Below are 10838 nucleotides of genomic sequence, written 5' to 3'. Positions count from 1 at the left end.
GGACCAATTTATTTGGTCCGTGTAAGAGGATGGATTGGTCCGGTCCACTGTCAATGCGGACTTATGCGAACGGGCTTTACGCGGGGCGGACCCACTTACCCACCCCTACCCATACATGACATGGGTCATCAAACTAGTTTTATACGTCACAAACTTAACTGTGACACTGCTTTTAGCAACATCTAGAGATAAAATTATTCATATATTGCTGCGGAATGTGGAATGACAACAGAACTAGAATATCATCATTCTTGCAAGCAAGCAATTTGGAATGTGAAATACTTCAGATAGAGATTAGGCAGAAAAATTTGCTAACATATTTGACTTGACGTTCATGTAAGCATTTTATACATAATATATAGTCAAACAAAGCTAATGCAGCAATCCTCATGAAACTGAACCTGCAAGCAAGGGGAGCCTCCTAGTTGTACTAACATAAAGGTGGCAAAAAAGGGGACAACAGTAAACAAAAAGAAGTGAATATATCACCATGAGCATAACTTACACTTGCCCCACGAGTACAGTGACAGATAACAAAAGAAAAAAGGCAGCTACACATTTGCCTACTCTGTGCTAGCACAGGTTCTCTCAATCACCTTTGAATCTGTTCTTTGAGAGTTCCTGGATGGAGAACTTGATCCTCTTGAAGAACTATGTCCAAAAAGACTAAGTTTACCAATTTTTTTGGAGAAAGAACTCATAAATTTACGCGATCCGGACTTAGTCATATCCCTTTTCATGCAAACATGCTCCCTCTCTAGATCATTTAGTCTCATTCTTAGCCGAGCCAATTCAAGTTTAAGCTCGCAGTTTTCGCGTCTCAGTGATGCATAGTTGTCTCGTGGAGACATTGCTGCACTTAGTGCTCCACTACTTATGCGCCATGACTGGTGTATTGGCTTGGTATCATCTTCTGCGTAGGAGCAGGACAATGAATTTCTAAGTCTTAGTTGTTCAAAGTATAGAACTTGCACTATTGATTGGAGAGGAAGGCGCTCATTTTGTGCAGCATGTGCTCCAGCTTCTTGAGAAAGCTTTTGAAAATCAATCAATTTGCATAGTTTCTTCTTGTCCAAATCTGTCGAACCTTGATGAGCCTGAAATTGTATAAAGCAACGTCTTAAAATTGCAAAACCAATTTTAGTATTTTGATGAAGGAAAAAAAAAATAGTATTTTGATGAGCTTGAAGTAACATAATCAACTAAAGTTCAGTATTTTGATGAAGGAAAACAGAATTTCTCTTGCCTCAGGGAAAATTTGAGAATAAGACATTAGACATCATATTTACAACATAAATTTGATAAACCAAGAAAAGCTTTTATCAATGACATCCGAATCTACTGTAGTTAGTTAGCTGTTTTATCTATACAATTATATAAATACTTCAATAAGAGAGAAGTTGGGTAGATATCCTTTTGTGAAGATGTAGAGAAAGTATATGTCTGGCATGAAATTGGAATTTTCTTTAGATTAGATTCATTCAACAATAACAGATTTAGTTCATTTCCTTGTTAAACTTGTTCACTGCAAGTAGAAAAATGTTGTAGAGATACAATCAAGCAAAGATAATAAAACATACTTTTAAGTAAATATCAATTGCTCGATATAACCCATCATGAACTGTGCGTGCATGTGCAGGTAAGGTTTCAGCGATGACCATAAACTTGGAAAGTTTTAGGTTTGCATCAGGGGCAATTTCAGCAAGGTAGTTATCCACTAGTTTTGACACTTTAATTAGTGCAGTTTGAGATGGTGAAGGAGGGCTGTCAGATTCAAAAACAGAAGTATCTTCTGGTTCTTCTTCACTATCATCCTGCTGACAGAAGTTTACCAAAATTCTATGAACTGTCTCAACATCAAATAAGGTATCACCTGCATGCCTGAAAGATGGTATCAAAATGTCATCAAGAGTGGCAACATCTAGCTGGGATCCAATTCTTCTTTCCAAGTCTAGCCTAGAAGCGATTGTACAATCAAGCATCACTGCACTTCGCAGAAGTCCAAAAAGGAAATTGATTGGAACAGCTAGTTTCTCAACAGGCAAAAGGCTAACAACGGTCTCAACCACAAGTTTTTCATGCAAAGTGGAATTTGAATCAACCTTAGTCTGGCTAGATGGATTCCACAAGCTGGATTTCTTTGTCAATTCTTTTTGTGCATAGTTCACAAGGGAAGCACCAATGCTCTCCGGTCGAACCCCACGACATTTCATGGCTGTTATGATTCTTTGATACATATCAATTCTTAGAACAGAAAGATCTTCTATCCACCAGTCACCATCACATTTGGCTTGCCTACTCATGTGTAACCTTCCTGAGCTGCTATACTCTAATCTTGAAAAACTAGAAGCTATTTGCTCTGCACATGCTTTTGAAGCTATTGCATCAATGCAGCGGCTAACTACTTTTAGCTCATCAGCAAGAGGAAGCAGGCTCTCACATTGTTGCAAGACTTCAACACACATTTCAAGATTCTTGCAAACTATACTATCAAGATATTCCTCGGCACGCGAGCCAAGGTTGTCTTTTGAAAAGTCTTCAGTCATTTCAAGGTAATCAGAGACACAACATAGCTGAGCAACATTTGTGGATCTGATCTCAAAGTTAATGCCATAACAAAATTTGGCTGCCAACTCAAAGCATTCAGCACCTCCTGGTAGATTTAGAAGCTCAACTCTTGAGATATCAGAATCCCTGTGTTCTGCAACTAACCTCCTTATTCTTCCACTTCTGGAGACAAGAGGAAACTTCATGCAAAAGAAATAAGAATTAGAACAATCATAGAGGAACTTCTGCATATTGTCATGTCAATATTAAAAATTATCACAAAACCGAAATTAAATGAGATGAGTACTTACCTTGTGCAATGAAAATGTTCCTCGATTTACTTCTATAGTTACATCACTTGGTACATCACGAAAAATCCTGCAAAAGGTCAATGGGTAAATCTTTCAGAAGATAAAAACAACAGTCTCGATCTTGACTTTAAATCAGAACAACTTATACACAGGGCCCTTTACTCAACATGATCTTTAAAAGAACATATAAGCATGTAAGAAAAATCATATTTCCTTTTTTTCTAAGGATAAAAGCACACATAACCAATTAGAAAGAAAAAGGCAATAATACCAATTAGATAATTGTTTTGGAATTAAGATGCATATAAACATATGACTTAAATATGTTTTTGATCCTTAATAAATATTTGATTTTTGCGTTTGTTTTCTAATAATTTTTTGTTTGCGTTAAGTTCGTAATAAAACAAAAATTTTGTTTTAGTCCTTGGCACTTACTTTTAGTCCCTACTAAATTAGAGAATTTTGTGTTTGCTCCATGGTAAATATTTTCCATTTGTTATTAGTAGGGATTAAAAGAAAATTCGTTAATTTATTAGGAAACAACACAAAATTCACTAATTTATCAGAAACTAAAACAAAATATCAATGGCTAAAAACAAAAATGCTGTTTTATTAGGGACTCAACGCAAAACAAAATTTTTTTAGGAAATAAACACAAAAATTGAATATTTATTAGAAATCAAAAACATATTTAAACTTAAACCTATCACACCACTTTTGCGCCTGCTCTACGGGACATAAATGGGAACACTTCAATCTTTCTAAGAACTACATGAAACGGAAAAATGAATAAGAAAAGAGATACGTGAATATGGTAACACTGAGTTATGTGACTATCATTCTAGAACAAATATGGTAGCAGTTTAAGGTCCAATTATAACATTTTTCTCAGTAAATGATATTGACTGCATTAATTCCACAGTGAGGACCGAACCAAAAGATGATGAAAAGAAAAGTCATTTTAAATTGACAATCCCATCAACCTTCTAGCTCAATTAATTAAATTAAGATACAGCATCCACCTGACAAAATTTTGGTTGGTTAATTTCACAATAGGCTTTGTTGATATGATCATTGTCAAGAACTCTGGCTTAACAAGAAAGGAAGGTGATCGACAATATGTCTCTTCACTCAGGGCATAAAGAAAGAAAAAAAAATGTAAAAATGAACTTGATTTACTGGAGATAAAATATTAACAATTGTTAAAGATACCATTGTACCGGCCATAAAATCAGAATCACAAACAGAAAACACAGTTCGCACTAATAATTCAGATCATCCAAGTAACAAAGCAGAAGGCATGATAATTCATTAATCACATAGATGATCATCAGTTGAACATTAGATACATTATATCATCATTTTATAACAATATTAGAACAGATCTTTAGCAAGTTCAGAACCATAGAAAAATCCAGTTCAGTTGCAACAGTCTCTAGCAGAATCTAAGTTAATTAACACAATTACAAGAATACATGACAAGCCATAAACTAATTGTTCAATAGATCACCTACTGACAACACAAGAAAAGATTGAACACTGGAAAGAAACTACTAAATGCACATGATAGTAATAAGAATGCCATAATATGCACAAACAGAAACTCCCTTCAAGCAACAATTTGTGTAGCAGGAAAACAAAAAAAGAATGCATGGGAAATTTACAACATAAAGTGAACTATGAGAAAGCATGAAACAAACCATTCATTGTTTCTTTGCCTTGTACCCTTGGCCAAGGATAACTGCTGCTGCTGGTGCTGTTGCTTGTCAGTAGTACGGTCCATAGGGAGTGAGAAAAAACAAGTAATATAGTAAAACAGAACAGAATGTGAAAGGAAAGATAAAAGTAAAGTAGTAGTGGGTTTAAGGTAATAGTGAAGGGAAAGAGACAGACCCAGTTGGAGATGTTGCTGTTGGGGGAGTTCTTTGGCCATTTTCGTTGAACAGGTGGTGCTCATTGCATAGAGTGCAATTGTCCAAAGCAATGGGCCTGTGATGTGGGTCACACCTAGCTTTACGCAACTTATTATACTTTATAGATAATATATTTTTAAATTAATAAAAATGAAAATAAACATATTATTTTGTATAGTGTATAATGTACACGACGATCCAATGAATTTAAAATAGACATGTTTCATCATGTATAGTGTGTATGGTACACTATAAATCAATATTTTGAAATTTAAATTCAACTAACCTGGTACGGCAGAAATTAGTTATGTCATGAGTTTATTACATTCATTGATTTTATCATGGTATAAAAATTCAGTTAAATCAATTAAATCTTGACTTAAAAATCTTATGGATTTCAAGTTTAATTTTTTAAAATGTTGCTTTATTGTGACACTACTATTTACTGTGTTTTTGCTATTGCTATGCCCCTCAATTAGTTTCAAAATTTTCAAGTTAGGTGCAAGGAAAAGTCAGTGATTTTGTGCGAGTGTGAGTGAGACATAATTATTTTTTATTCGTTCGGTGGTTTTTCATTTTTCTTGTTTTCTTTAAGGGGTTAAAGAGGCGCAAAAAGGGAAGAGAGGTGCTAGTAGTTGTTCCTTTAACAAAGGGTTTGTGGAGAAAAGTAAAAAACGTTGCTCAGAGGAACAAAATGAAAGTGGGAACAAATGTTGTTAAACAGGTCTTGACAATTTTGTCATGTTACTCTTTCTGTCTCCTTTACTCCAAATTTCATCATTTTCTTATCAATAAATTATGATTGTCACCAAGGCTTGAATATATTAGGGAGTATTTTACGGGTGAGTATTTTAAATTCTTAAAAAAACGAATTACCCCTTAAATTCCCTCATTCATACGCAGGGTAAGGGTAACAATGGGAACGTTTAGTTCATGTATATTTTTTTTAGTCTTGGAAATATAGGAGTGGAAAATTTTTTCCAGGTTTGTTCAAAATAATAAAATAATTAATCTTAGACATATTTTATTTTGAGATAAATTATAATCTCACATTCAATCAATTTTAATTGGAAGAATCTTTGTAATGGCGTGTTCGGTATAAATGTGATCTTGACTATAAGATAGAAAACTTGTATAGCATTTACATAGAAATTGTTTTGCGGATAGGTTAGCAAATTATGGGCTTTATAATCATGAGCTTGTTTGGCCAAAGGAATGGTCTTCCTAGCTATAGGTTTTGTTGATGGTGGGTTTGGCTTGGTCCCCCACTTTTGATTGTGCTCTTATTTTTTCTTCTTTTTAATAATAGAAGGTGATAGTGCATAGGATAAATAGTGTTTCTCGTGTCAACCTAGTAGAGATCATTGGTTAACTATGTTGATGTTCATACCTCCTATTTCATAAAAAAAAAATTACATAGAAATTGTGAGATTTTTGCATATTGATTATACTCGGTAAAAAAACATTTTTAATATGATAAAGATATTTTAGTAAGTATAATATATATTCTCTGGAAAAAAAATATCTTAACCAAACAACTTTTTTAATTATTCCTAAGAATATAAAAAAATATTTCCAACCAATTTTAATAGTTAATCAAACACATTTTTAAATAATACTCAAGATTAACATTTTCATGTTATATTTCCAGGAAAAAAATATTCACAGGAATAAAAAGAAACTTATCCATGAAATAGATGCCCCCAAAGTAACTTCCTTCATGTTGCTCCTTTACTTCAAAAGCTTTTTCCCACAGTATTTGGTTGCTCAGTGGTCCGGAGGGTGGGATACCTATAATAGGTACTACAACGCTCAAGACAAATCTCAACTCTAAGCAATAAATAAGTGTAAAAAATGAAAATCATGAGTGCCTTTACCTCGAGAATTCCACCCCTATTTATGCATACCTTAATGGGCCTTGAACTTGTGAGCTTTTGTAAGTGATTACCATTTAGGCAATTTGTTATGGTGTTAATTGCACATAGAATCTTGGTTAATACATACTTATAGTTTATTGTTATGCTATTCTTCCATGACATATTCGATTATTCAGTCTGCAGAATGTGACTTGTTTTCCATAATTTATTTTATAAGTGATTTAATTAAATTTAATTTAAGTGTTTGAATTAATTAATTAATTAATGAGTTAGTGATTTGATTATGTGCGTATGTGGTTAATGAGTTTTAGTGGTTTGGGCTTAAGAGGACGGGTGGGTGTGTATAGTAAGGCTTAGGTTTGAAAGGGAGGAATTCCTAAAGTCATAAACCCTCCCTAAACTCTAAAGAAAATAAAACATCACACAAAAAATATCTTCTTTCTCTCCAAGAAAACGCATTCCTTAAGGATTTGAGAACTTAGTTGTCTTGTTCAAATGAGGTCCTTTTCTCCTCCCTTTAGTGTTCATTGGTTGTCCTTGGTGTAGTAAACACCTTTTCTCCCTCTCTTAAATTCCATTTCCGCTTTCTTTATGGGTCTGACTTTGGATTGCTTTCTGTAAAACCCTGATTGAATCATACCAGAATGAAAGAAATCCAAGGTTGGGTAGGTATGATACTGTATAGTTGAAGATGACTTAAAGGAATTAATTGGTACTATCTATACAACCAAGATGCATCTACCTTTTGGTAGTTCATCACTTAAAAACTCCATAGTTAAGTTTGCTTGGTGTGGAGCAATTATAGGATGGGTGACCTTTTGGAAAGTTTCCTGAAAAGTGTGAACCAAATGCAAAACCGAATTTATATTGGTTCGGCCACAACCCATGCCTACGTCCAGTCCCCAAGCAACCTGTTTGAGATTTCCACTATCCTTGTAAAATCCTTTACAAGCAATGAACTACAAAGGACTTCCCTCCTTTGTGTTCAGTGATTACAACCAAGAAGTTATTCCCACTTCTTGCAATGAACCCCAAGGAACGTTGGTCCCTTGTGTCCAGTGATAACAACCAAGAAGTTATACACACTTCTTGCAATGAACCCAAAAGACGTTGGTCTTTTGTGTCCAGTGATCAACCAAGAAGCAAATCTTGCAATGAACCCAAGGAACGTTGGTCCCTTGTGTTCAATGTTTGCAACCAAGAAGATCTTCTCTTGAAAATAGTCACCAAGAGTAGGTCTCTTGAAAAGGTTTTTGTAAGAATGGAGGAGAGGAAGAAAATAGAATAGCAAAAGTTTTTGCCCAATGAACTTTTCTTGACAAAGTAAATGTTGAACAAAAACTCTTAGAAAGATGTTGAGAAATTGGTTATTTGAAATTCGCGCCATGATCACATATTTATAGCCATTTGATGGCTCTTGAAGAAGCCATGTTAAAAGTTGTCACTTTTGGCAATTTCTTCAAAACCAGTCACTTTAAAAGTTGTGACTCTTGGTTGGCAATTTTTTCAAAACTAGTCACTTTAAAAGTTGTGACTCTTTGGCAATTTCTTCAAAATCAGTCACTGGTAATTGATTACCATAATGGTGTAATCGATTACACAATTTATTTTATCAAAAGTTGTGACTCTTCATGTTGAGGTTTGAAATCCAACGTTCAAAAACCACTGGTAATCGATTACAAATATTGTGTAATCGATTACACTATTTTGAAAATATTTTTGACCGTTACAAGATAATGGTAATCGATTACATGCCCATGGTAATCGATTACTACTTTGTAAATCAGTTATAAAATGTTTTGGGTTTCTGGTAATCGATTACTACCTTATGGTAATCGATTACTAGAGAGTAAAAACTTTGGTAAAAGATATTTCTTGAAAAATTCTCTTGGACAATTTTGTGTTGTTCAATCTTTTCTTTGAAAAATTCTTTTTAACTTACCTTGATGCTTTTCTTGAGGTTCTTGCGTATCTTGAGTCTTCTCTTGATTCTTCACTTGAATCTTCTTGATTCTTTAATAATCTTTGGCATCATCAAAATAATCTTTGAAGCTTTGCTTCTACAATCTCCTCCTTTTTTATGATGACAAATCCTAAAATCAAGAGAATATATGCAATATTTGATCTATCATTCACTCATCCCTTTCTCCCCCTTTTTTTTTTGAATTTGTGCTTAATTTAAAACTTAGTAAATAATTTTTATGTCTTGGTTTCTAAAATACCCATTTTCTCTCCCCTTTTGGCAACATCAAAAAGCCAAAGTGCGTGGAAAAGTAAAATCATACACAAGACATAACTAAATCATATCCATAAATACCAGTCATAGTCATATACCAATAAGGTAACTAAGTTTAAACTCATAACACAAACAACTAAGTGCAAATAAATAATATAACCAAGTTTAGAAAACACACAACTAACATAAAGTCATTAAAATATAGCCAGATACATGGCAAAGAAATATTAATCTAAATCTATGAAGGCGGTGGTAGAAGGTCGAAGCACTGACGGATGAAACTCACATCCTCCTCAAGCCGATCAATATGAGTATCCATGTCTGCAAATCGTGTATCAATGCATCTTTCCAGGGAGTCAAAACGCTCACAGACATACGTGTATAGTCCATCCAGTCTATCGAGAACGCTTTGCATAAGGGATGAAGAGTCATCCCTCTGAGGAGGTGGTGATGGAGAGCGGTCCTCTGCTGCCTGTGTAGGAACGTCCTTCTTCACCCAAGAGCCATCACGCTCTTTGTGGTATCCAAAGGAAGTAACTACTCCTGCCCCAATAGAAAATGATCTCTTGACTTGAACAAATGTCTCAGAGTCAAGAGGGACATCAAAATGATGCAAGAATAGAGTAATTAGATGAGGATAAGGAAGGGTTGCATTTGATCGCAATGCCTTTTGCATGCGATATCTGACAAGGTGGGCCTAGTCGATTTGATGACAGGTAAGTAAAACCGACATTACAACCAAGTCTTCCTCAGAAACCTTAGCAAGGTTAGATGACCGAGGAAGAAGGATATGCACAATCAGATAGTGCATGATGCGACATTCAAATGCCAATGATCCGGCAAGTAATTTACCGGTCATATCCGCTTGATTGGTGCAAACCAACCTGCGGGCATCATGACTGGAGAAATCAAACTTCCTGTCCTCATCAATGGTGCCCTCAAATGGTACACCATCACTAGAAAATTGGGTTAACTCAAAGAAAAGGGATTCATCAATAACCATTTTAATTCCATATACCTCTGAAACTAGGGTACCCTCATGAATTGGATTAACCCGGAGTTCTAAAATGCTTGAAAACAGTCAAACATTTCATCATCAAAGAACTTCAAGTCAAGAAACTTAGGGTCACACCCTGGCAATCAATTCAATAAGGACCAGGGTGGACCTTCCAACAAGCCACCTCAACAAGGGCCAAATATTTTTCAGAGGACCACCAAACTGGAGGAGACACTAGCTTAGTTTATGCAAGTGACCATGTCCAACCATAAGAGTACTGAGTCAGCCATGAAAAACCTTGAGATCCAGGTGGGTCAACTGGCCAAACAGTTAGCAGAGAAGTCATCCAGCAGCTTTGGAGAAAATATTGAGAAGAATCCCAAAGAAGAGTGCAAAGCTGTTATAACAAGAAGCAGTAAGCTTGTGGCGGCTGAGGATGAGGATGTTGTTGCTTTGAAGGAGAAAGTTGCTTTGAAGGACACTACTGCTAAAAAGAAGAATGAGGTAAGAGATGAGAGGTGTCAGTGGAGGGAAAAACCAATAATTGTTGGAAGGGAAGAAATAAAAGACAATGAAAAAGAAATAGAGGGAGGAAAACAAAAAGAAAAAGAAGAAAAACAAAAAGTTGAAAAAAATAAAGAAGAAGAAAAGAGTAAGAGTGAAAAAGAAAGAGAAAAAAGTAAAGAAACAACTTCAGATGAGGGAAAGGAAGTGCCATACCCTTTGGTACCTTCCAAGAAAGATAAGGAATGCCACCTGGCGAGATTCGTAGATATTTTCAGGAAATTGGAAATAACTATGCCATTTGGAGAAGCTTTGCAACAAATGCCACTCTACTCAAAGTTTTTAAAAGACATGTTGACAAGGAAGCACAAGTAGATTCACCAAGAAAATATAGTTGTGGAGGGTAATTGTAGTGTTATGATTCAGAAAATTCTTCCACCAAAGCACAAAGAC

General features: G+C 35.0%; 1 protein-coding gene across 1 annotated transcript; it reads right to left on the bottom strand.

Moving 5' to 3' along the window:
• Window positions 1-307: 307 nt before the first annotated feature.
• On the bottom strand, window positions 308-4736 carry LOC100809104 (BTB/POZ domain-containing protein At5g48800). Its single transcript, XM_003551274.5, has 4 exons — window positions 4559-4736; window positions 2859-2925; window positions 1581-2747; window positions 308-1097 (listed from the first exon to the last, which is right to left on the bottom strand). The coding sequence occupies exons 1-4, from the start codon at window positions 4639-4641 to the stop codon at window positions 564-566; spliced, it is 1851 nt and encodes a 616-aa protein (XP_003551322.2). The 5' UTR covers window positions 4642-4736; the 3' UTR covers window positions 308-563.
• Window positions 4737-10838: the final 6102 nt, after the last annotated feature.

Source organism: Glycine max, chromosome 18 (assembly GCF_000004515.6).
Source record: "Glycine max cultivar Williams 82 chromosome 18, Glycine_max_v4.0, whole genome shotgun sequence".
In the NCBI taxonomy this organism is placed as follows: domain Eukaryota; kingdom Viridiplantae; phylum Streptophyta; class Magnoliopsida; order Fabales; family Fabaceae; genus Glycine; species Glycine max.
Note: the sequence above shows the minus strand (reverse complement) of the source record. Positions and strands in the feature narration are given on the sequence as shown.